Source organism: Coffea arabica, chromosome 2c (genome assembly GCF_036785885.1).
Source record: "Coffea arabica cultivar ET-39 chromosome 2c, Coffea Arabica ET-39 HiFi, whole genome shotgun sequence".
Lineage (NCBI taxonomy): Eukaryota > Viridiplantae > Streptophyta > Magnoliopsida > Gentianales > Rubiaceae > Coffea > Coffea arabica.
Window position 1 is genome coordinate 6664930 of NC_092312.1, and position 26755 is coordinate 6691684.

Here is a 26755-nt window from a genome sequence, read left to right on the forward strand (position 1 = left end):
ATGAGGCTGGTTTGGGTTGTGTGCAAAAATGAGAATTGGATTTGGGATTTACTACACTATGTTTGGATCAAGTTGATGACCAATGCCCAAGTAAAATGGTCGCATCATCCAGCAATTGACTTTTGGCGACACCTCTCATTGTCGGCCAACAATTAACAAAATGCTCCAAATCTTCAATTAGAAACTTAGAAAAGACTTTCAATGCTATGGCTTACCTCTTCGTCTTATGTTTAACGTGTAAGCATTAATAACTTTTGCCGACCGTAGAAGATGCTGCAATCGCGCAAACATAAGTCCAACGTATATTAACAAAAAGGAGGGAAACACACCAATTCAATAAATTAATAAATAGCAACTAGACAGATAAAAGAAACACTTAGTGGCTGTTCGGCCACAATTTTTTTTTCCTCTTTGAGTGGTAAATGGTGACGAATTTGGCATTTTATCCATCATTTTTTCAGTTGAAAATCGGTTAGTTTATTTATTTTTTTTTAAAAAAGCAAAAAAGAATGAGGAAAACAGCCGTGCAGGACAAAAAAAACATCATAGTACATGCCAACACGTCAACTTTAAGGATATATTTCCGAAGAAAGTTTGCCAAAGCTTTTATATCTTCGTCGTCTCCATTGATTCTTCTTTTGACGAAGATTCTGTTTGCAGTTGTTTGTAGTAGAAAAATGTCCCTCTCAATATAACAAAGTGAAGCCCAACTGTCCTTGTACAAATTTTACTCTCAATTTCTTCAATGTACAAGCCTTCCATTTTCTCCATTAATCAAGATGCAAATAGTCTTGCCATTACATGGTAAATATTTCATGTATATGAGCGATCATGGATTCATATTTGAGCATTGCACAATCTCGGATTCTCCTCCTCCTTTTTTTTTTTTTTTTGTTGTTGATAAAAACGCTTTTTTTTCAAGTGTTCTTGCCCAGCCAACAAAAAAAAAAAAAAAAAAAAAAAGATATACAAGTTCTGCAATTCAACAAGGAATGTATTGTTAATCGAAACTTATATACTTGAATATTGTTAAGGGCATAGGCTTACCAGTTACCCCGTTGCAAAAAGGGAAAAAAAATGCCTCAACAATCATGCGGCCTGCGACGGAGGACAGCTAGCTTACACACTCAAAATCGGAGAGTTATGCCGCTCATGCGGGGTTTCGACGTTAGATTCTAACAGGTGCATTAGCATTTGAGGGGAAGGGGCGGCGTTGGTGCGGCACACGGGGCAATTGGAATGAGAATACAGCCACATATCTATACATTCAGCGTGAAAAGAGTGCACGCACTCGGGCAAAGTACGTAAATCTTCGCCTTCTTCAAATTCTGACAGGCAAACCGCACACATTCCGTCGTGTTCAGAGACCAAACCGGAGCCCTTCTGATACTTGTGGGATGGGATGAGCTCCGCTAAGGAATTCTCCATGCTGCTTTGGGGAATTTCCGGCTGGTGGTGGTGGTGCCTGAGGACGAATGTGGTGCGATAGCGGGGGCCTAAGCGTAGTAGGGCTCTTATGTGACCTGCGGTTATGCAGTGATAGATGGTGACTACTACTGCTGCTGAAGCTGCTGCAATGAAGCAAATGATCAATTTGGGAATGAGGGTTGAGCTATCATCCTCCGCCATGAACATGAATTAATATATGAGAATTCTGAAATCAATACCAACAAAAGGTTGGCAACTTTGATATATATATATATATATTGCCCAAGAAGAAGAAAGTGTCGGATATTACGAGATGAAATTGTTGTTTGATAATGGTTCTATTTTGACATGGAAGACTTGGGCTTTTGCTTTCAGTACTCGTCTCTGTTGCTGGAGCAGTGTTGTTTGGATTGCTATTTTTAGGAGATGTATTTTCGAATAAATTTTTTTTTTGCAAAAACTAACAATCCAAACATGATGACATAATTGGTAGTTTTTTTTTTTTTTTTGTCAGGGGTGTCCGGATCAATCTTTATGGAGCCCGATTAATTCCCTACGGCCCGGGAGAGGAGACCCCACTCTATCCCGTAGGGGCAGAAGACTAGCCATGTAAAGTGACAAGTTTGTGAGAGACAGGGGTTGAACTCCTGACCTCTAGCATCACCAGAGATGGTGATGACGTAATTGGTACGTGATTGCAACATTTTATTCCCGCCCCAATCAAGGGGTAGTACTTTCGGTTAGCCCAACAGAATGGGTTTATTAATTCTGGACCAGATCATCTGATCACATGGCCCTAAACTGTTGGTACACAGGTATCACATGGCCCATTAAAATGAGGTTCTGATCGCTTTAATCGGCCTCCATTCAGGACCAACAGTTTAGGGCTCAAACAACTAATTCCGTCTGTTGAAGGGATTAAAAAGGGGAGGGTAAAAGGAGGGAGACTGGAAGAGGGAATGGAAAATGGGGTGATGAGAAAAATGTGTAATTCCGTCCTAGTAACAAGGAACAACAGCCTTGGCCAATTGGCTATTTTTTCCGTTCTATCTTAAAGCATCACTACGTCACAACACATCCTCGTGTCTTGTTAGTTAAACGACTACCACTTAGACAGCGCATCAACTTACTTTAGCTATGATACTCTGAGGAATCAAAAGCATAAAGAGACCTTTTCTTTTTGTTGCTTTCTTTGTTTTGATAAGATGCTTTTTACAAACATGAAGAGAGATTTTTTTTTTTTTTTTTTTTTGTGTGTGTGTGTGCATATGCGCTATTCGCTGTACAATAAAAATGTTTTAAAGAAGAATGAATTCGTTGAAACAAATCAGACGAAAATGGTTCAAAATTTACACTTTTTGATAGTTCAGACGGAATAGCTCAAAATTCATACTACTAACTAAGATGTGGTTATTGAAATAACTAGTCCAGATTTCGCCTCGAGTATTTAATTTGTCATCCTAATACAAATGTTGTTTTGCTTCGTTAAATTTTGTCGCAGCCGCCTAGCACCACCACCACCACCACTTTGTCGCAGGTCAGTGTCTGAGCAGCCTGGGTGCGTGCATGCATGCATCTCCACTTTTGAAGCGTTCATCAGTCTAATAATTTTGTTGTAACTTATAATAGGTCAATTATTGTTGTGAGATGCAGGTTATATCTGGTGCATATAGAGTTGATTGATCAGGAAATTCATTTTCTAACTAAACAATTTGCGCCTTAAAGAACACGATGAAGTGCCCATCTAAGCTTACCTCATTCTTTATCTGTTTCTTAATCAATCAATGGAGATCATGAAACGACAGGTGCACTTATTATCATATTGGGGGCCAATCACAAATTGTCCAGCTTCATAATTTGCCTTAAATCATGTAATTAATTAGTGCTTGCGTGCAATTTATCTTATATTGTCACATCGACATTATATGATCATAATCTCTTGTACAATTGAATTTGTTAGTTGTACAAGAATTTCAAGAAAGTAATCCCCTTGATTATGGGTAAACCTACCCTCCCCCCCCCCCCCTCTTCCCCGGGGGATTAGACTGCACTAATTCATTGGGATTGTCCATCAAGTCGGTTGTCACTTCAGAAAGCACCCGAACCAGAGAAAACACGGCCCAAATGAGAGCTGGAACGCCTAATAATTGAATTAATATCGTGGTGGACCTTTACAATTGGATCCCCGATAAACTTGATTAAAATAAAACAAGAAGGAAGCCTGGGAACTTGAGAATCTGCGTAGCAGAAGGTGCTAGGAAATTATAAGGTGATAAGATAAGGTGACCCCATAAGCTGTTGAAAGCAAGAATTCCATATATTAGTAAGCGGGAAAAGTTATCGACTTGTGATACATTATCTGGGGTGGCTTATATCACGTCCCAAAGGGTGGAGGCTAAGTACTAATTTCAAATTGAGGAACTCTAATCCAGTCTTCCGGGGTGGTTGCAACTTTGGTGTTAAGAGGTGGTTATTACTATTTGGAACCGGTTTACCCAAGGAAAGCAACAAACGCCGTTAATTCCTGGTTTATTCCGTGAGCTCCCCAAGTCATCCAACAAAACTAGTACTCCCTCCGTCCCACTTTGATAGTCCTGATTTTTTTTTTCACACAGTTTAAGAAAAAGTAGTTAACTTTTTTGGAACAATTAATTTAGGTAACTATTTTTCTAAAATATCCTTACATTAATTAGAGTACAATTTTATGGGAACTTGAATTGGTGATAAAAAAAGAACCAACTCTCATTAAATGGAGTAGGTTTATAGTAACAACAACTTACATTGAATAAGGATATTTTAGAAAAATTAAAATATAACTACATTCTTCAATTGGAAAGTGAACTACAATTTGGGACAGATGAAAAAGGAAAATAGGACTATCAAAGTGGGACGGAGGGAGTAGTAGTTTCTTTGTCTGCACCATCCCCATCAAAATATGACGTCATTGCTGACATTTAGTGAAATTCCAAACTGGTTTACTTCCTCCTTTGGCAATGCTACTATTATTTGCTAATCGGGATTTTAAGCAACTAATAATTTGTTATGCAAAAATTAGTTATAGTTGTCACTCATAATATATTAGTACTTGTCTACTACTCCTTGCTCATGCAGCTAATGCATCATAACGTTGAAATTCAATTAAGTTCGATGAGCCTTGGATCATTATATGTTAGACTCAAATTTAAGCTCGTTAATTATTCGAGTTGCTCAAATTCAGCTAATATAAATCAAATTCGAACTGGACCGAGCAAATTTGTAAGCAACACAACTCGTCTACGCTTGAGCTAACATAATTCAAATTCGAACTAGACCGAGTAAAATTGTAAATTTGTAAGCAACACGATTCGTTTACACCTCTAATTATTTGACCAAATCTCATTCGGTGACGTGCGTACGGTCAAATTAGTATATCCACCTACATGGTTTGCAAGAATCCTCCTTTCCATAAAACGATCCGTTGTGCAATAATGCCCGTGACTTTGTATGTGGACTTGTTCAATTCAAACATGACATTTTTTCTCGTCAAACTCGTGGACGGTCCACAATTCAAAGTTTCATACTGTGATGAGCAAATGATCATAAGTTAGGCACGTCATTAAACGCACTATGCCATATTGCCAAGTCCAGCTTTATAAGTCGACATTGATCGTAGAAAGCAGGAACGAATGGGGTCATGACATTATTATTGTTATTTTTGGTTGCAAGTTAGGCATTTTTTAACGTGCAGAAGAAAAAAATAAAAGGACCACCCGCAACGCAAGACGCAATCCCGCATGATTATACAGCTGGGGCGGAAAGGGGATGTTTCGCCTTTCCTGTTTTCTCCGCCGACCATACATGATAGAGCTGTCCGTTTCTGCCTGATAAGTGATAAGCACCGCTTACCTTACCCGTCGCCACTTGCACTTTTTCTGCCTTTCTACCCCTTCACACGCGCGGCCGTTGCACTTTGGCTGATTTGTCTTTTCTCTTCTTATTTCCGGGAGAAATCTACTCTTAGCTTTATAGCATGAGATTAGTTTGTATGAAGGGTGTTGTTGACGTTAACAAAAATGAGCAGGTCACCAAATTGCTCGATTCATTTGAAGCAGTAATATTCAACTTTTTTTAAAAAAAATGTATCGACTTTAATGAACATGCGATGGAGTAGCATCCAAATACCTAGTGTAATTCGAATATGTAACGTGACTTTTATCCTCAGAAAGCCTCTGATGCTTGTGATGGGGGAGTCTGCAGTGTCATGGAAAAGGGGAGTATAGATGGGGAGATATGAAGAGGAATGGGTGGCTGGTTACTCTGCGAAAAGAGTTGAATAATAGCAATTTGTTTCAAAACTCAGATAGGAGAGGAAACCGAAAAATCTCTTGATTCTTGATTTTATCTCTTCGACCCTCGTTCAAAGATTTAATAAATTTTTTATTTATTTTAATATTAAAACTTTGAATAAAATTAAAGTATTTATTTTAAAAATTAAAAATCGATTGAACCTCTCGATTTTTGTCGATTCAACTGATTTTTTGACTTATTCATTGAATCGAAGACATGACCAATTTGCAGTTTGACCAATCGATCCGGTTCGATTATCAAAACACTAAAGAACAGGGAAGAGAGGAAATCGGCAATAGGAGAGCAGGTTGGAATGCAGCAATGTACATTGCACTGCCCGCAAAAAAAAAAAGTTGGAAGGGCAGAGAAAGTGGGAGAAAAAAGTGGATTAATTAAAATTAAATTTTGACTTGGCATCAAATTGCCAACTAGGCTCATTAGTTATCGAGTTGTCAAATCCTTTAGTTGGTTGATGAGCAACTAATAAGATAAATCTATAAGTTGTTCAATCACTATAATAAAACTTGCCGTGATTACAATTCATCATATATTCATTTTTTTCGTATCACCAAAGTACACTGTTGATAATTCAAAGCAAATTTCTGCTTCAGCCAAAAAAATTGAAAGAAAAAGCGAGTCAAGGATTTATATGGTCAATAAAGTTAAATGGGAAAACATAAAGAGGATATGTGGTCAATGCTATGAGAAGACTCTCGGGCAAAACTGAAGGTTAAGGAAATGGTGTACTTGCTGCAAACTTTTTGCTTTAACAGGATTTCATAAACAAACGATGATATTAATTGTATGTTTAAATCGAGTTGGCGGGTGGAGTTGAGATTCGAGTATAACAGAAAACCTGTTGACTTGAGCTTGACCCGCCAACCCGAAACGGGGTCAGGATACCTGACCCGCATCCGAAAATTTCGGGTTGGTGAGTCGACCCGAATGATCCGAAATTTAATTTTAATTTATCATTGTAATTTCTAATAAAACAAATTTCTCACAATACTAATTACATAATCAAGTAATAAAATTTAAATAAATAATCCAAAACTAAATCTAAAATAAATTAAAACACCGTAAAAGTGTTTTATCCCAAATCCAATATAAAATAAATTAAAACAGTATAAAAGTAAAAAATAATATAATACGTTATTTGTCCAAATATAATAATTTCAATTTCACACAAGTTAAATAAATTCATTTAGGATTAAGTGATTAATGTCTTTGAAAAAAAGAATAATTTAGTTTAGTTAGATAAAATAATTTTTATGTTTATTAAATTATTTTTAATTCGTAAACTGATTATCAGGTTATATCGGGTCACCCCGCGAGTTGACTTGAATTTGACCCATTTTCTTTTATGGTTCATCAGGTTCGACCCAATTCTGATCCGAACCTGTAAAACGTCAATCCAAACTCATTAATTTTGTGTTAGGTTCGTGTTGTGTTTTCAGGTCGTGTCGAAAATTGCCATCCCTAATTGCATGGATGTATGGTGCCTTGGAATTAAATTCAAATGAATCTCTCTAAAAATCAAATGAAGAAACGGGTTAGATACTCTTTTCTCTTTTAAAGATCAAACTTGAGATCTTTCATTTCCTCTCCAGTTCTCTCTGAATTTTTTTTTTTTTGTAAAAAGAAAAGGAAAGAAAGAGAAAAAGAAGCAAAGGAGAAAAAAAAAATTTTCCCCCTCTTTTTGATAGCACGAAGGTACGAACTAGTAGCGGCGGAGTGAACTAGGAAACTAGTTAGGTTAGTGTAGCTTTACGTGGATATTCCAAAGTCAAGTCAAGACGTCGTATTTGACCCTACTTCCTCTACCGATCTCTCTATCTTCTCATCATCATCACCGTTAGCTAACGGCGTTTGTTATCCTAACGGCGGTCCTATCTGGTGCAGGTCCATCTCATTCTCGAGTCTCGACTCTTCCGTTCCCACCTCCATCCCTTCTCTTTAAACGCCCCTCCGTTTTCCCATTCCCTTTCCCTTCCCTCTCTCTCTCGAGATGCAGATTCAAACCCCTGTTTCCAAGGTAACCCTAATTTCCCTATTCATCTCAAAACTTCTGTATCCGTTATTGTAAACTAGCAAAAATTATGTACCAATTTATACTATTTGATATGATTTCTTAAACTAGCCTAAATGTTCCTTTTCTATTTGATATGATTTCTTAAAGTTCATATTTTTGTGATGAATTTTTAAATAATTTAGTCATTATGGCCAAAAGGGTGTCTGGAAACAGGTGTAAAAGATGATTCTTTAATGTTGGTTATGCTTTAAAGATGATGAATGAGGCCGGAGATTTTGTGGGTTTGTTGATTTGTTATGTGAATATGTTTGTCAAGGAGTGGTCATGTTATTGAGTGATAGCTGTGGTGGGACTATTGAGTCCGTCCCATTAAAAAACAAATGCCCGCAAAAGAAAAAATGGGTGAAGATCTTCTCACTAGCTTATCGATGGAAAGCAATCGATTATCTACCCTTCTGACCATGGATTCTAGTTCGTCTAATCACGAGGAAGCTGAGAGAGAGTTGAATCGGGCGGTCAATCTTTTGCAGCCGCCCGATATCAATGTTCCTCTTTCAGCTGAGCCCAGTCCTCCCCCTCCCGTGTGGAACGATAGTTGTGATATGTTAGATGTTGGTATTGGCCCACAGCTTTATGAGGTTGAGGCGAATAATATTGCAACTAAGATTGGAAAGAAATGTGCCAAGCGGTTGGATAGTGTTTGGGGTGCTTGGTTCTTTTTCAGTTTCTATTTTAAGCCAGTCTTGAATGAGAAATCAAAGAATAAGGTCACTTGGGAAAGTAATGGGCTTAATGGATACGACAAGTCAGATTTGAAGCTGGATGTTTTCTTGGTTCAGCATGATATGGAGAACATGTATATGTGGGTCTTCAAAGAGAGACCTGAAAATGCTCTGGGGAAGATGCAGCTCAGGAGCTACATGAATGGGCATTCACGTCAAGGGGAGCGCCCCTTCCCTTTCAGCGTGGAGAAGGGGTTTGTTCGATCTCACAGAATGCAGAGGAAACATTACAGGGGTCTCTCGAATCCCCAGTGTGTCCATGGTATCGAGGTTGTTCGGACTCCCAATCTCAAGATTCTTGATGATGAGGAGCGGAAGAAGTGGATGGAGCTAACTGGAAGAGACTTGAACTTCTCAATTCCTCCTGAAGCCAGTGATTTTGGTTCATGGAGGCATTTACCAAACACTGATTTTGAGCTTGTGAGACCTCCAGCATTAAAAAGTAATCCAAGCTCCCATCCTAAAAGATTGCTTAGTGGTTCGAGCCTGAATTTATCTACGCAGACATCAAACCATTCAAATGGTGAAGGGTTGGAACTTCTGGCCATCTGCAACAAGCGGAAGAAGAACTTCTTCCCACATGGAAATGATGATGATTTTTGTTTGCCTATTAATTCGAATCAGGATAAAGTCTTGGATATCCATGCGATTGAGCCTCCTTGGTTGAGTGAGTTCACTGGAGTTATGAGGAGTGCATATGGGCCTGTGACAGCTGCAAAAACTATATATGAAGATGACCAGGGGTTTTTGATTATTGTTAGCATGCCTTTTGTAGATCTGCAGCGGGTGAAAGTTACGTGGAGAAACACTCTCTCGCATGGAATTGTGAAGATATCTTGTGTCAGCATTGGGTGTTTACCAATGATCAAGAGACATGACAGGACATTTAAGCTAACAGATCCAACACCAGAGCACTGCCCTCAGGGAGAATTTGTTCGCGAAATTCCCCTTCCAACTCGCATACCAGAAGATGCTAAATTAGAAGCATATGGTGATCCAACAGGAACTATGCTTGAGATTCTTGTTCCTAAGCACCGTGTAGGACCAGAAGAGCATGAGGTCCGTGTCTGTCTTCGCCCTTCTCCTTGGAGTGAGCGTGCATATGTTGACTTGACAGAGGCTTTGGTCTGATGAATGTAATGGCGGTCCAGGATTGCTGTTTCATTTTATTTACTAACTGATCTCATAATTGGAGATTATCAAGTAATTGTGCTGTTCAAGAAAAGTACTTTTTTTCTTTTCGTCGTCCTATTCCTTTTCTTTAACAGAATGAATCTTCCTCGTATAGAAGACTTGTCTAGCAGTATTGGTGGTCGTCAGTCAATGAATAGTCTATAGATGATTTTAGACTTAGTGGATTTTTTGTTCCTTAATTCTTAGAAAATTTGTATAACTCAGATATGTTTTCCAGTTTTATGAATCCAATATTACTTATTTTATTCTTAACATGTTATTACTGCTTGCTGTTCAGTGAAAGCCTCCTGATGTGATTTGAGTAGTCTTAAGTTTTGTTTTACGAGATTGGCATTACTTGTATCATCGTTTAGTGCCTAGCGAGCGGAAATAGTCTTGGTTTCAGAAAAGCTGAAACTGGGAATTTGGGTTTTCGTCTAATCATTTTAATCTCTTGAACCGTGAAATTTTCTGCATCAACCAGCAGCCTCTGCCTTTGGAGCCTTAACCCAGTCTTGGACCAAGATGCTTTTGCACCTTACAAATTTGCTTGAACAGGATCTCAAATTCAGTTCATTTCTGGAGCATAATTCGTACATGACAGAATCGTCCTCTTCATCCACCTTTTTTTCCTGCGAGTTGCCATATGCATTCTCATCCCTTATCCTTTCATCTTGCCTATACTTCCTCGATGCTAGGACACAAGATCTCCTCCTCAGCATGTTCATTACTACGAAAGATTTATCTTGCCTGTACCTTGTCCTCGGCATGTTCATTACTGCGAAAGAATACGTTTGTTCATGTCCATACTTCACCCTCTTCTTGTAATTCTACTTCTTCTTGAACTGGTATTGACATCTTTATCTACATCTTGTAAGGTCCTCGCGTAACTATCTCTCTACTTGAATCATGGTAACAAATTTTCTCGCTTTCAGCCTACTGGGACATCAGAGAAGCAGGCGATAATTTCATATATTCCACTTTTCTTGAACGTGTGGTTTGTTTTAGAGGATACGCGATTTCATAGGCAATGTCATATGCTTCTAGTGCCCTCGAAAGTCAATCTTTGCGCAAAGAAATCAGAAGCATACTTGTGACTTTGGATCAAGAAGCAGATTCCCGCCTGGTTCACCTGGTTACAGTACTAAGGTTTAGTTTCACATACAATGCACAGAAGGATCTGCTGCTTCTTGCCCTCGTCAATGCTAAGTGGATACATGTTTTTTTTTTTGGAGAGAGGATACATATCTTCTTTATCGTCATTGATTTGCGCTTTTACCAGAATATTGCTGCTCCTCACATTTTGAAATTGTTAGCCCCAATTTTGAAACTCTTCCTCTTTTAACTGGTTTGATAGATTGACATTCAGCCTTCTCGAAACCCAGGAAAGTACAGGACAAGCTTTAATCATGTTTGATGACCATAAGTACGAAGGCAGAATCCCTCGAGCATAGGTCAAAGAACGATCTGCATTCTAAAAATTCAAGATTTTATGGAAAATTTCGTCAACAGATACGCAGGCATCTGTCTGGACCAGTGGTGATTCAATTTCTTCGAACTTCGTCCTTAACCCCTTTGGATCACTCTCCTCCTCTTAGTATGAAGTAAAAGTAAGTGTAACTTAGAATTTATCATGTCTGATAAAAAAAAAAAGTAGGAAGGCAGAGAAAGTCAAAGCAGATGGCAAATACTAGTAAAAAGTTTGCTTGCATAATATTCGACTCTCGTGCCCTGTTGAATGTTATTGTGCATATAGACTCTTAGACCATTAATAACTAGTTTAATTTCGTGTTGCAGCTCTCATTTTATTTGATTTGCTGTCTTAAATATTTGAACTCTCTTTATTCGACATTTTTCCAAAAGTTCACTAGACTTTTGCCATCCAGCTGTCACTAGTGTATTGCGTGACCCACAAAAGGCGTGCAATGCCTTTGATAGTATATCTTGATAATCAAAACACAAGATTACAAGAAGTAGTAATAATCATATTTACAATCAATGCCTGAAACAATTAGTCAGTGATTAGGCACTACTTGGGAAAACTGTCATGTACGTTAACAACTAACAAGGAGGCGAAGATACACATAGATCATGAAATCGAAACATGAGAAGCACTCTATGATTTTGAATTATATTTGATGAACTGTTCTGTCCTAGATGTTTTCTGATGTCAAATACCGGAGTCGCTGAGGCCCTCCTGTTTCTTTTGTCTCTAATTCATTAAGGGTTGCACAATTTTCAACTCGTTATGATAAATGATTACTAGGGAGGGATAGCAGCGCGACGCGCCGGAATTTGGTGGTTATAATTCAAGATAATTAATAATTATTATTTAAAATTTTATAGTATAAGAACTGAAGTATGATGATTTTATCATGGGATTTTAATAGAAAAAACATAAGTTACATAGTGAGTCAATAAAATAATATACAATGAAACATCCTTATCGTTATACTATGTAAAAATTCGTTGTGATCAAAGGTTATATTTAAATTTCAACCGCAAAGATAAAGGTAGTTTGAAAAGGTAAAAATGTTTAAAGTGCAATTGAAAATTATCCAAAAGTCTCTTTTAAAACTTATCCAAGATGATAAAATATTTTAAAGTATTAATTGGACCCCTCATCTCTCGAATCTATATATATTCGTGAAAGATCCCTTAAGCAATGCTACTGATTTCTTCCACGACTTAAGTTCAACCTGAATTATCAAGTCAAGTTTATCCATCAATCACTTTGTGCCCAATCTAATCTAAAATAATTTTATTTTAGACTAACTATTTATATAATTTGGTGGGCATAATACGACTTAATCACATGTTTCTTACAGAGATAATAATGCCCAAAACTGATAGATAGGTAAGAAATAAAAGTGGTCTTTTTCAAAGTTTTGTAGAAACATTTCAGATTTGATGTTTTTTGCTAGGAGCATTTCTTTATAATCTCATAAATAAGTTCAAATCTGCATAATTGTTAAAGATCTGAATTGAAACTATGTTGATTATAAAAAATTGGTGCAAATAAAATTTTCTAAATTTGAAATCGTAGAAAATGGTAACTAAAATCAGAAGAAATTCGTCATATGAATTCGAATTGCAAATTATAGGTAGAAACTGCTTAATGATATTTTCCAATAGTTACTTGTATAAGTATCCAATATATCAACTCTACTTAATTGACTCGTTTGAATTATGGATAATAGTTGCTTCAATCAAATCAAGAAACATTATTTATCATTGTACAATATACAATTATGAGTAAATGAATTCATACAATGCAATCAAAATGGTGCTATAGTTAAAGCATTTAAACTCATCAAGTTCCACTGCAAATTCTTTTAGATAGCATAAAAAGTAAATTTTTTGTATTTGAAACTATATAAACAGTAGAATACAAGAATAAGATCATAACAGGGAAAGCAAATAAAGTGCAAATGACATTTTAGTACCATGTAGCATGATTAATTTTCTTTTTTAGTTTCAATGAAATACAAAATTCTAAGTTAATAAATTTTACAGTCATAAAATTCTCAATTAAAATAAACACAAGTTGAATTCCAAATCATATTACATGAAAAAATAACTACTTAAACCATACTATATCCATAATATACAATGCCATAATAATTCTGTCCAACCATCAAAAAATTTGTCAAGCATTAAACTATTAGCAGAATCACCAGGTCTCAACTCTATCCCTTATTGCTATGCTTATTGCAACACCCATACTCATATGCCTATTGGCTCAAACCCTCAAGTTTCAATTGCTTTCATCGATTTTTCATACCTTAGTTTCAACAATACTGATTAGCGTTTTCAAGCAATTTGAGACCTTAGAAGAAGCTGCCAAGGTTGGGGCTTCTTCATGATAATTGTCGGATCATACCCTTTTCTTTTTTCTTTTTTTTTTTCACTTAGGAATTTGGATTCCTAGCTACTTGGTAGCAACAAGACATCGGGAATTCTGAAAATTCAAACTCCTTTCTTTCGAGAACTGTCAAAATATATCATGCTTCTACATGATTTAGTTTGAGTGATGTGACGGTATATAGTATGTGACAGTATGTGTAGGTGGTGAATCACGACATATGAGTAAGTCTTTTTTTTTTTTTTTGTAAAATAAATATGCATTAAAACAAAGTCAAAGCCTATAGAGTAATAGTTAAAGTAAAGTCATCCATGTGTTGATGACACCCTTTTAAGTCTTGCAAAAGTAAGGGAAGGACAAAATCAGGATAGGATTAAAAAAAAGTGGAGTCTTCATTAATGCTTCTTCCCCAATTCCCTAGCATGTCTGCACATTTGTTTGGTTTGCGGTAGTTATGGTAAAAACATAACTGCTGTAATGTAGTCAACACATCCCTGGAATCAAGAATAATAGGAGAAAATTCATGAGAAATAAGGTTATTTGACTTAAATAAAGAGATAATACCTTAACCGAAGAGGAGAAGATGATAAAATTGCTTTTCTAATTATTTTAGAAAGTGACAACATTATTTCAAATCAGAGATAGAATCTCTAGGATCTACTAAGGAAAATAATACAATTAGTCAGTTTTTGGAATTAGAAGTATCAAAAAGTAAATTATATGGAGTTTTTGAATAAACCACTCATCAGCAAAAAAAAATTACATTCGAAAAAGACAAATCCAAAGAACTCACCTCAATTTAAAGGAAAAACTAATACTTCCACCAAATATTTAATAGCCATAATAAAATCAAAGAGGTGAAACCGAAAAAGAAGAAAGTGTATCGGTTGGGGCATAAATATGATAATGATTGTTCAAATAATAATTAAGTTAATTAATTATAATTAAAATCCAATTATGTAAACATCCAATTAATTCCTTAACAGATGAGAAAGGTTTGCAGGAAATTGGAAGGCTTGGATGTTAGTATAATAAATGATTAAAAGGGCTTTTATGTAATTCTATCAAGACATAATCTTAATTCAATTGTATTTGATACTCAACTTGGCACCAAACATTGTAACATATCAAACCTGCCCCTAACCTTAAATGTCTGAAAGGTTATATAAGTAATTATAGTAAAATTAAAGTTGTAATAACTTGTACTCAATGCTCTAATTACACTTCAAACACTCTAACATTCCCAAAATAACCCCACACTTGCGGTTGAAATCTAAAAACCGTTTTTGTTCTAAACTCGTTCTTATATAATATAAGGATATGTGATAATTACGTCCTAAAATGCACATTAAGGTTTCACGCATACGCATTAGCACATTTTGGTAGCGTTTAGGTTTCAAACATCATGTTGTCTTGAACAAGGCATCACTTGTAAATTATATTTCCACTGTTAGAGATGATAATTGCTGAACCAAGCAGTAAAAAGCATTTTTGCAGCTAAATTTGTAATGGGTTATTATCACTTTACTCCTTTCAAGTATATCAGTACTATCAATTTACCTCCTAACGTTATTATTTAGTCACTTCACTCCCATAAGCAATTCAACTCAACATGTTAATAAATTTTGGACAAAAATACCCTTTTATTCTATAGAATTGTTATGTTGTTATTATTACTTTATTTCTTTAAATTATAGCAATATAATCGCTTTAATTTCTAACATTATTTTCTAAACAATTTATTTCGCCGTTAATCTAATTAGTATAGTAAAAAAATTTTAAATATATTTACCCTTATATATAATTAAAAATAAAAAAAATTGGTATGATTATTCTTTTTTTTTCACTTTAAAAGATCCAAAAATATAAAAATAAAATGATTTTCTCAAATTTTTTCACATTTATTAATACTAAGAAAAGAAAAAAAGATAAGAAAGAAGGAGACAGCAAAATTAGATTTTGCAAAGAAAAAAAATAAAAAAAATCTAATATTATCATATTAATTTAAGATTGTTGGGATTAAAATTGAAATCTAGTGATAAATAGTAAAGTAAAATAATTTTAAAATAATAAAATATTTAATTCTTTCTTATTTGTATTTTTTTTAAAAAAAATTGAACTCTCTCTCTCTCCCCTCCTCTTCCGATTTTTCTATTTTTTTAATGTTAATAAAATTATCAAGAAGAAAGAAATTAATACTTTGATTTTTTTTAATATTAAAAAAAAAGAGTCATTCTAAATTTTTTATTATACAAAGAGAAGAATACTTTTATCTAAAATTTTTTAACTTACTCAATTAATTTAATAATGAAATAAATTACCCAAAAAATAATTATATACAATAAATTGATAATAAAATTATATTTTATGAGAATACATTGATAATAACTTTAAGGACTAAACTCATTTTTTTATTTTAATTAACAAATTTCGTTAAATTTAACTGTTAGTCTTGAAAGAAAAATAACTAAAAAATAACGTTAAAAAAATTAATAATAACACCAAACATTAAAATGATAAAATGATAATAACCCGCTCGTAATAGATAAAAACCCAGCACAAAAAGCAGGACGGAGAGAAACTTCCCATAGCAACTTAAGAGTTGAAAGAAGCACCTACACCAGGGAACAGCAGTAATGCGCCCGGTTGGCGAACCACAAAATATAAAATCCCCACTTTAGTAGTATTAAAAAAAAAAGTGTAATTGTTCCCCGGCATGGGCTATAACATACATAAGCTATTATACTAGTCTAGCATTTCTACAATTTAATCAACTTCTTCGATCTTCGGGCCTGCACCACTCCCACCAGCTGGTGGGGCATCCTCATCCATCCCACCAGACTCATCAGGGCCACCAGCGCCCTGGTACATTTTTGCAATGATCGGGTTGCAGATGCTTTCCAGCTCCTTCATTTTATCCTCAAATTCATCAGCCTCCGCAAGCTGGTTCCCATCCAACCATTGAATAGCACCCTCAATTGCATCCTCAATTTTCTTCTTGTCAGCAGCAGGAAGCTTGGAACTGATCTTCTCATCCTTAATGGTGTTCCTCATGTTATAAGCATAGTTCTCTAAAGCGTTCTTAGCCTCAACCTTCTTTTTATGCTCCTCATCTTCAGCTTTGTATTTCTCAGCTTCTTGCACCATTTTCTCAATTTCTTCCTTGGACAATCTTCCCTTGTCGTTGGTGATTGTAATCTTGTTCTTCTGACCAGTTGTCTTGTCCTCTGCAGAGACATTCAAGATTCCATTGGCATCAATGTCAAAGCAGACATTGATTTGAGGAACTCCTCTAGGAGCTGGAGGAATGCCTGAAAGCTCAAATTTGCCAAGCAAATTGTTGTCTCTTGTTCTGGTTCTCTCACCCTCGTAGACTTGGATCAAAACACCAGGTTGGTTGTCCGAGTATGTAGAGAATACTTGTTCCTTCTTAGTCGGAATTGTAGTGTTTCTTGGAATCAAAACAGTCATGACGCCTCCAGCAGTCTCCAAACCTTGGGACAGAGGTATAACGTCCAAGAGCAGAAGGTCTTGCACCTTCTCATTGCCCTCACCACTCAAAATAGCCGCTTGCACTGCAGCACCATAGGCAACAGCTTCATCAGGGTTAATGCTCTTGCAGAGCTCCTTTCCATTGAAAAAGTCCTGCAACAGTTGCTGAACTTTGGGAATCCTAGTTGAGCCACCAACAAGCACAACATCATGGACTGAGCTCTTGTCCATCTTTGCATCTCTTAGACACTTTTCAACTGGCTCCATACATTTTCTGAACAAATCCATGTTAAGCTCTTCAAATCGGGCACGAGTAATAGTTGAGTAGAAATCAATACCCTCGTATAAAGAATCAATTTCAATTGTAGTCTGAGCAGTAGATGAAAGAGTCCTCTTTGCTCTCTCACAAGCTGTCCTCAATCTCCTAAGAGCTCTTGGATTCCCACTGATATCCTTCTTGTTCTTCCTCTTGAACTCCTGAACAAAATGATTAACCATTCTATTGTCAAAATCCTCACCACCAAGGTGAGTATCACCAGCAGTAGCCTTAACCTCGAAAATGCCCTCTTCAATAGTAAGCAGAGAAACATCAAAAGTACCACCACCAAGATCAAAGATGAGCACGTTCTTCTCACCGGAACTGCTTGCCTTCTTGTCAAGACCGTAGGCAATAGCAGCAGCCGTAGGTTCATTGATGATTCGCATCACATTTAATCCTGAAATAACACCAGCATCCTTAGTTGCCTGCCTCTGAGAATCATTGAAGTAAGCAGGAACTGTAACAACCGCATTCTTGATTGACGTCCCAAGATAAGCCTCGGCAATCTCCTTCATCTTGTTGAGGACCATGGAGGAGATCTCCTCAGCTGCAAATTGCTTCTCCTCACCCTTGTAATTGACTACAATCATGGGCTTATCGCCAGCACCAGCAATGACCTTGAATGGCCATAATTTCATGTCACTCTGAACAGATGAATCGCTGAACCTTCTCCCAATCAATCTCTTCGCATCTGATTTTCAAATTTTACCCAATTCGTAAGTACACCAACAATCAAATAACAACAGGATACTAAATTTAAATTTTCGACTTTAACGACAGACAGGAATATTTCAAGATCAAATAACCCGATATATGAACAACCTAGAATCGGGAGCAATTCAACAATCTTCATTCATAACTTGTCCCACATTAATTAAAAAAAACACACAAAACGAAAGAACCAAAATTAGGGAAAAAACAGAAAACGTAAGTGTTTGAATTAGTTGTTTTTCAGGGTGTTTTTGTAGCAAAGTTTTTAGAGTATATTTTGAAATATTTTTTAAAAATATTTTGACATATTTACGAGTATAAAAATATTTAGAATATATTTTAAAATGTTTTTTAAACATTAAAAAAATTAGACTAAAAGAGTCCTTTTTAAAAAAATTTTTAGTATTTGAATATTTGATTTGAAAAACTAATTTTTGAAAACTGATGAATGAAAACAGAGCCTTGTTGGACATAGAATACTTCCGTAATTAATTATAAAAAACACGGGGACAAGGTACATATATACGAGCTACAAAAAAGTGAGAGCCTATGGATTCCGATCCGATTAAAATAATCTTTCCGCCAAAATTCACACTTTTAAGCCAAAAAAAATCCAAAAAATAAAAGCGTAGTAATTCTCAGCCAAAAAACACAGTAGTAGAAATTTCACGAAAAGAAAAGCATCACAATCCATATGTACTCAATGAAATTTTAGCTATCAATCGAGATAACAATTAGTGGCGAGCGTTTAAACTTACCGAAGACAGTATTGAGGGGGTTCATGGCGACCTGATTCTTAGCAGCATCTCCGATGAGACGCTCGGTGTCTGTGAAACCCACATAAGACGGCGTCGTCCGGTTGCCTTGATCATTAGCAATAATTTCGACACGATCGTGTTGCCAGACGCCGACGCACGAGTATGTCGTGCCCAGATCAATTCCAATTGCAGGCCCTTCGCCTTTTCCAGCCATGATTCTCTTCTACAATCAACACAGAAATTAGCAGCAAAAACTGGCTACTAAAATTGCAATCGAGATCGGATAGATTGAAAATCTGCGTACAGTATGTTTTGGGATGGGAGGGAAGGGAAGGAGCGGTGGGGGAACTTAAATACCAGTAGTAGTGGGAAGGTAATTTCTAGAATATTCTGGAGACATCTTGAGCCGTTGGATTGGATTTGAAGTGGAGGGCATCAACGACTCAAATCATACCTTAGCTCAGATATTTTCTATTTGACTTCCCGTTCCCCTGGGGCTAAAGGGAACAGGCGCTTTCTAGGAATTTTACGGAGTTTGACAAAATTTTACTGCTTCCTGGTTGCTTCTTGTTCGTTCCAGATTTTTCTATTTCTTTTTCTCGCCCTTTAATCGTCATTGTCATGCTTTTGTTGGGTTAAATGTACTTACACTGCTACAGTGCTTAAGACTTAGGAGTTCTAGTTTTAAGACTTAAGAGAGAGGGATAGTCACGCGGGGTAATAGACATCTTGCCCAACTCAATTACGACTTCATCTTCTCATCTCATATATATTAGGGCAGAGCGGGGAATTCGACTTAGCTAAATAGAGTTGTTAAATGAATTGAGATGCTCACGAATTTTTTTTTTATAAAATATAAGTCAATATTATTAATCATTTCGCTGGAAATCGTCAAGTATACATGGAATATATCACAGATATATTTGATTTGAAAAATTATAAGATTTGATAGAATTACAAAATATAAAAAATTACACTGTGAATCACCAATCATCAAATCTGACTAATTAAACAAACTGCACCATAAATATTTGTGCATGTTCATTCTCTCAAATCTGCTATCCAACTGGTTCAAATTCAAAAATAATGTTGACATCTGATGAGAAGATCAAATAAATTTTAAATCAATATATGAATATGAAGAAATTCTTAAATTTGAGAAAATAAATAACAAAAAAGTTAAAACTAAGCAAAACTCTCACCAGGATAGCCTATGATAGAAGAAAACTCTCATTGCAATAGCCTAAGAGAGAAAAAAAAAACTCTCACTATAATACCTTAGGAAAGATTTTATTAAATAAAAATAAGAACAAAGGAATATGAAGGAATAACGAACTAAGAGGAAGTGAGACCTTGGTTTAAAGCCAAGATCTCCCTCCTATTGAGGAATAAGAGTAGAGAGAATATTGAGGGTAGAGAGAGGGAGAGAGAAAGTTTAGAATGAGACTGTAGTACGATTGAGTCCAACTAATTCGTTTGAGTAAATGAATTGAGATCCAACATCAAATTAGACATGTTTTCTAAATCAGTCGATCTCAACTCAACCAATGCATAATTCGTTTAAACTAGTTTAAGTTCTTTTGTGCATTTATTTGAACTAGTATTCCTATTTTTCTTAGTAATTATGCAGATTTAACTTGTATTGATTGCTTACAATTTTATTTCGTTAAGAAAATTGGAAATTTTCTTATATTTGGTGAAAATTTTCTCATTCAATAAACTAATTAAACTGGTTAAATTTTTTAAGTTACAAAATTGTATAAAATATTATTGTAAAACTGAGTTTTTTCCCAACCTGAGCTCAAACTTAATTTTGAATTCGAAATAATTTTAACAAGTCAAACTCGAGCATATTTTTTTGCTCGTTAAATAATGGAATCGAGTTTTAGTTCGACTCGATAACTCAATGAGAAAAACTCAAAGTTAAAAGCTTATATTAACTTGATTAATTTACAGCTCCATGTAAAATCGTTCCTAATTGTTTACAAAATATATACTTGAATTGAATGAGAAACTCTCTAAGGCTTAGTTTGTGAGTTGAGATCTAGAGAAAAAAAAAAAACAAGAGAAGAGAAATTTAAAGTGTCCCCTTATTTGGGAGTTTTATATGGGAAGAAAAGAAGAGAAAATGGAAAAAAAAAAAAAGAGGTAAAGATTAATTTAAAAACTTTCTTCTCAATAATGGGAAGAAATGGAAGGAAAATGACAACTTGTATAAACTTTTTCATAATGTCAACTTTATCCATAAAAATCATAATAACTAATATGTTCATAATCATTTCATTTCTTTCCTAAATTCCTAATCAACTTGAGAAGAAAATCAAAACTTTTCTTATTTTCTTTTATTTTCCTTTCATATCTCATCCTTTCTTTTCTTTTCTCTTCTCTCCCAAACTCCCGAACTAAACCCAAAGTTCGCCATGGAGATTAAAAAGAAAAGTATCGTACAAGTGCAAGTTACTTCAAACTTCAAAGAGTAGCAGATCCCAAAAAAAAGCGCTAAATTTTATTTACTTTTCTTGTTTTCTTTGGTTTCTATTTGCAACATACTTCGAATGGGCCAGGCCTATCATAATCCGCCAATCGAAGGTGCCAAGAAAAGCCCATATCGGGCCAGAGTAAACTGCATAAAAAACTTAAGCTCAGATCATGAGGTCGAACTGGCCAACATGGGCCGCCGCCGGCTCAACTTAGATCAATTGGTATTTGAAACTTGAAAGCACAATTTATAGTCACCCTCCAAAAGCGAAAAGCAAATAAAGCATCAATGGATATGTATCTCCTTTCAACGGCAAAACAAAAAAAAAAAGGATTAATTACATTTATCTCCCCTAAGGTTTGACCATATTACCAATCAATCCCTATAATTTGTCCAAATAACGGTCTCGCCCTTTGAATGATCAAACATTTAACAAAAACTCCCTTAATGCTGAAAATGCCCTTTTTGAGGCCATATTGCATTAAAAAAAGAACATATTTTTATTTATTAACCTTCAAGTAATCTTAAAAAATAGGAAAAAATTTTTACTTATTATTTTATAAAAATCATATCATTGCCTCCATAAATAGTTTTGAATCAATAATTATTTTAAATCTTAAAAATTAGATAAATTGAAAGAAAAATAAAAAAGAAGCAATTATTTTAAATCCTCAAGTATGGTTCGAATTTGTGGTTCAAGACATGTTGCAGAGAGCACAAGACATGTTTTCCTCAATTTGAACCATACTTCAGGAATTAAAATAATTTCTTCTTTTTTATTTTTTTTTTCAATTTATCTAATTTTTAACATTCATTTTTAAGATTTAAAATAATTATTGATTCAAAAATATTTATGGAAGCAAAAATATGGGGCCTGTTTGGAACCTGAGTTTTTTTGGAGTTTGTCTAAAACTTTACTGTAGTGCACTGTAGAAGTTTTTGAAAAAATTTTGTAGAAGTTTTTGTAAGGTGAAAAGTTTTGTAGAAGTTTTTGTAGGGTGAAAAACTTTTTTTTTTCCTTTTTTTTTCTTTCTTTTTTTCTTTCTCTTTCTCTTTCTCTTTCTTTTTCTTTTTCTTTCTTTCCTTTTTCTTTTCTTTCCTCTCTTCTTTTTCTTCTTCTTCTTCCTTCCCCCTCCCCCTTCCCCACTACCTCCGCCACCCCCAGCAGCAACTCCACCAATGCCATCTCCCGCCACCCCCTTTGCCCATTCCCCCTCTGCCCCGTCACCCCTCCCCTACCCCTGCAAAAGCTCCCCTGCCACCCCTCCCTTTCCCACCACCCTTTTTGTCCGTCACCCCTGCAAAAGCTTCCCCGCCACCCCTCCCTCTCCCTCTGTCTCTGCCGCCACCTGAGTTTTGCACATGAGTTTTGCAGCAACAGAAATGATTTTTTTTTCCAATGTTCTATCTCCCTCTCCTCTCCTTATCTTGCCAGCAGAATAAGCAGCAACAGCCGAGTGTATTTTTTATTTATTTATATTTTTTTTGCAATTTTCCTTCTCCCCAAGTTGCGGGACGGGGAAGATGGCGGGGAAAGGCAGAGGGAAAGAGGGGAGGGGGGAGGGAGAAAGAAAAAAAAAGAAAAAAGAGATTTTGGAAACCAACATATCGGTCAAAGGGGGAGGGGAGGGAGAGGAAAAAAAAAAAAAAGAGGAAGGCCGGCAAAAGTTGGCCTGAATAGTTACCGGCGCGGGAAGTGGTGGTGGAGGTGGTGGCCGGTTGGGTGGGGGAGGAAAAAGAAGAAAAGTTGAAGGAAAAGTTTTTTGTGTATTATTTTGAAGTGTGTAAGTAAAAAACTTTGATAAGTTTTTTGGGGTTCCTGTAGCAAAAGTTGTTAAAAAACTAGTAGCTAAAAAACTTGGCCAAAAACTTCACTTCCAAACAAGCCCATGGTTTTTATAAAATAATAAGCAAACATTTTTTCTATTTTTTTGGATTGCTTCAGGGTTAATAAAATAAAAATATGTTCTTTTTTTAATGCAACATGGCCTCAATAAGGGCATTTTCTGTATTAAGGGATTTTTTGTTAAATGTTTGATCATTCAAAAGGTGAGACCGTTATTTGGACAAATTACAGGGATTGATTAGTAATATGGTCAAACCTCAGGGGAGGTAAATGTAATTAACCAAAAAAAAAAAGCACCAATCGTTTGAGTATTTTTTTCCGTTTTTGTTTTTCTTAAGTTTTTCCATTTTGCTATGTTAGACCTTAGAAGTTAGTAGATAAGCATTCAATGAGGGATGTAGGGGAGATTTCAGTGGTCTGCAAACCAGTACATTGTTAAGAGGCCACAAAACAATTAACCTAATCGATAGTGGAGATTTTAGAGGAGACATGTTCTGATTCGTAGTGGTGATGATTGAATTGACTCCATCAAAACTTTTGTCTGAAAAAAAAGAAAAAGGAAACAATTAGCCTAACATGGCACCATCCGAAAAAGAAAGATCAAATCTGCACCTTAAATTATTGCATTGCCAAAGGCTTCGCCAGTTCGCCCGTGCCATCAATGAAATCCCTAGCCATTTGGCAATCTGGGCAACTTTACAATGAATTATTTCTGGATAAGCCAAGCAATTGCAAGTGGGAACCGACGCTCCTGAGTCCTGCCTATATATAGTGCATAGACCTAGTCCACGATGCTCTATTTGTTGCGGCATGCACAGTTTTTTTTTTTTTTTGGGCTTTTTTGGGTAATGAGGATGCATAATTATTCTTATATTCTTCCTACCCGATTTTTGACCCAAAAGTTACCACACTGGCTCGAGTCTTTTTTCTTTTTTTTTTCTTTTTCTGGGGCTGAGAACACCGATTGGCGATTGAGTGCAGACAAACATGAAACGAACAGCTCTGTAAGGCCAAATTTCAAGTCAAAGGTGAATTATAAGTAACGAGAAGATCAAAACTCTTGAACACAAAAGTCATAGCGCACTCAACACTTTGTACCAGCAAGAGTCTATACATGTATGGAGATATCATTATTAAGCCCGTAGATGTGGTTACAGGAATTTTTTTGTTTACAGGAAAATGTCAAAATTATGCAATCAATCTTTCTTTCTGGCCTTAGATCAAGATCGACGTACGAGGACGACACATGAACTTTTGTTATAATATTACATTGTTGTTGTCAATTTCATCAACAGCAGATGTGTCCTTTTCTTCTTTTTCCTCTCAATGCCTTGTTTTCCCCGAAAAAATTCTTCACCTGGAGCTAAACTATTCAAAGCTCACCAACTAGGACTTTTGAGCTAGATCCTTGAGGGTTTCCTGTTTTCTTCTTCATATGCTTCTATTCCTTTTTTTTTTTTTTTGTGCTTAAAGCTGATTAAAGCTCGCAACAAAATCTTCAATCCTTTTGGTTGTAGATTGCCGTTGCAGTCGTTTTCATGCAGGTTTTTTATTTGACCTTTGGTTCGCAAATATAGTAAAGAATAAAATACCTAAGTTATCACCTGTCAAAGAACAATATGTTGAACTGAAGCTGCCATATGATACAGGACTATTCTCAGACTTTTATGTACAAATCCGGCGTCGATGTTCACGTACACAGATTAGTTTGGCCGAACAACTTTGAAACATCGTCTGCACAGATGCAAGAATCAAGAATACGTGAATCCACCTTTTCTGACTAAGGACAAAGAAAGCAAGGTCATGGAATGATCATATGGAGTGCCGTACTCTTACATTTCAGAATTTGATAAGGATGAGGTCATATTTATATGGTTCTCTCTTCAAACGGGACAAGAATCTCTTTATCTTTCCGACATGCCACCATCCCAAAAGGCCATAGTATTCATGAAAGCAACTTCCAACCAAAGAAAACTGGTCATCAATTTCATCGTTTTCATGATTACAATAGTCATCATCAAATAAGCTACGACGACTCTTCAAAAAGATTCTCTTTCGTGCCGTGCTGTAATATGCTCTTGTATGTATATATTACTACATAGGTTTAACTCAAAAGACCATACTTTTCTTTTCTGTTGTTTGGCTAAATCAACTCCCCGTCCAACGGAGATACAAAAAGTTAATTAACGAAGTCTCCTAGCCAACAAAATTTATCTGGAGAAACTTTTGCAGCAAGACGGTAAAATTTCATATTTAGCTCAAAGAACCCAAGAGTTCTGTCATTCAGATATAAGGTGATGAAAGTCTTTCATTTCTGACCACAAATTTGGGAACAAGAAGTACAAAAAAGGACGAGGGCTATTAGAACAAGAGGAAACAAGGATGACTTGAGAGGTTAATATATATAGCGTGAAGATAATTGTTATTGCAAGTTTAAACGAAAACCTTCAAGTGTTGCGCAAGCAAAGAATGCATTCTTCGTTTTTGGGTTCCATTTGGTGAATTTAGTCATCCTTCAACTAAGTATATCCTTTTATCTTTGATTTGTGTATTTTTCGAGTTAAGCTTTTCTTTGTGCGGTTTGACTTCAAATCTTCAAATGACAAAAAATTTGTGTAAATACTTAACTTTATTTTTTAAAAAAAAAAAAAAGTAAGGGTAAGCTTCACTTCTAAAGTTTAAAACACCAAAATATCAGACATTGCATTTTAATTATTCTTCATAGAATATTTTGAAGATACATGCAAGTGTTTGTTCTTTGGCAGGGTGCACTTATGGGTTTGAGCTGAAGATTTTGATCTTATAGATCTTAATCTACAAGTAAGGGTTCTAATTGATTACTTCAAGACTAATACTAGGACCACCATGCCCTAATGAAATTATGAGCTGCATGTTGAGGAGAATCATAGTCCAGGGTAACATGATTAGTACTTTATTAGAGAGCCTTTAATTTAGTAGGTGTGGCTGATTTTTTAGAATTGTGCGCTAATTCGAAACTACTGCTGCAATAAAACAAATCCATATAATAAGGGAAGGTGCTCGTTAGATGATACTTTTTCAGGGGAATATAAATGAGAGGTTTCGAATTCAAACCCTTCTACTTATACTTAAACAAAAAAAGAAGAAAATGCCTTTTATTTATAAATTATACCGACAAAATGCCTCTTGTTTAATCATACGTTTTACACTTATTTTGACCAAAATCCACATTACATTATGATTGATCTTACCATCCTTCGTTGGTTAATAGGTTATCAGAAACCAGATAATGTAGTGGTGCATCCTTTGGAATTGATCCTGAACACATTTTCCATTTTTTAAACCTAAACAGAATAATTCCTAGCTACATTTTGGGAAACAAAATTTACATGAAACATGCACAAAACCAAACTTTAGGTTACCATTTAACATAATGAAGCAAAAGCAACCTTACTTCATAAGAAATACAATCACCGATCCCCGTCAATGATCAACGCCGCATTACCATTTTACATTACTACCTTCTGCCACTGGGGGAAACTTTTGGATCAACCCTCGACCAAGG

General features: G+C 35.6%; 3 protein-coding genes across 4 annotated transcripts; 1 reads left to right on the forward strand and 2 right to left on the reverse strand.

Annotated features, from left to right (window-relative positions):
• Nucleotides 1–1119: 1119 nt before the first annotated feature.
• On the reverse strand, nt 1120–1629 carry LOC113723781 (putative RING-H2 finger protein ATL36). The gene has a single exon (XM_027246754.1). It carries the CDS (start codon nt 1627–1629, stop codon nt 1120–1122), a length of 510 nt encoding a protein of 169 aa, XP_027102555.1.
• A 5946-nt stretch (nt 1630–7575) lies between these two features.
• On the forward strand, nt 7576–10007 carry LOC113725485 (uncharacterized). 2 transcript variants are annotated; one of them, XM_072073952.1, is made up of 2 exons: nt 7576–7789; nt 8626–10007. In XM_072073952.1, exons 1-2 carry the CDS (start codon nt 7763–7765, stop codon nt 9697–9699), a joined length of 1101 nt encoding a protein of 366 aa, XP_071930053.1. In that variant the 5' UTR covers nt 7576–7762; the 3' UTR covers nt 9700–10007. The 2 variants fall into 2 exon arrangements, with proteins under 2 accessions (XP_071930053.1, XP_071930052.1); XM_072073951.1 differs by having other exon boundaries at nt 7579–7789; nt 7985–10007.
• Nucleotides 10008–16268: 6261 nt separating this feature from the next.
• Nucleotides 16269–19359, reverse strand: LOC113725483 (heat shock cognate 70 kDa protein 2-like). The gene is made up of 2 exons (XM_027248665.2): nt 18887–19359; nt 16269–18108 (listed from the first exon to the last, which is right to left on the reverse strand). The coding sequence occupies exons 1-2, from the start codon at nt 19098–19100 to the stop codon at nt 16373–16375; spliced, it is 1950 nt and encodes a 649-aa protein (XP_027104466.1). The 5' UTR covers nt 19101–19359; the 3' UTR covers nt 16269–16372.
• Nucleotides 19360–26755: the final 7396 nt, after the last annotated feature.

Bases quoted from the DNA above. Each gene is read 5' to 3' on its own strand.
- LOC113725485 (XM_072073951.1), top strand. From the start codon at position 8,167: ATGCCCGCAAAAGAAAAAATGGGTGAAGATCTTCTCACTAGCTTATCG.
- LOC113723781 (XM_027246754.1), bottom strand. From the start codon at position 1,629: ATGGCGGAGGATGATAGCTCAACCCTCATTCCCAAATTGATCATTTGC.
- LOC113725483 (XM_027248665.2), bottom strand. From the start codon at position 19,100: ATGGCTGGAAAAGGCGAAGGGCCTGCAATTGGAATTGATCTGGGCACG. The intron at 18,109-18,886 runs GTAAGTTTAAAC...TTTGAAAATCAG, and splicing joins CCCCCTCAATACTGTCTTCG to ATGCGAAGAGATTGATTGGG.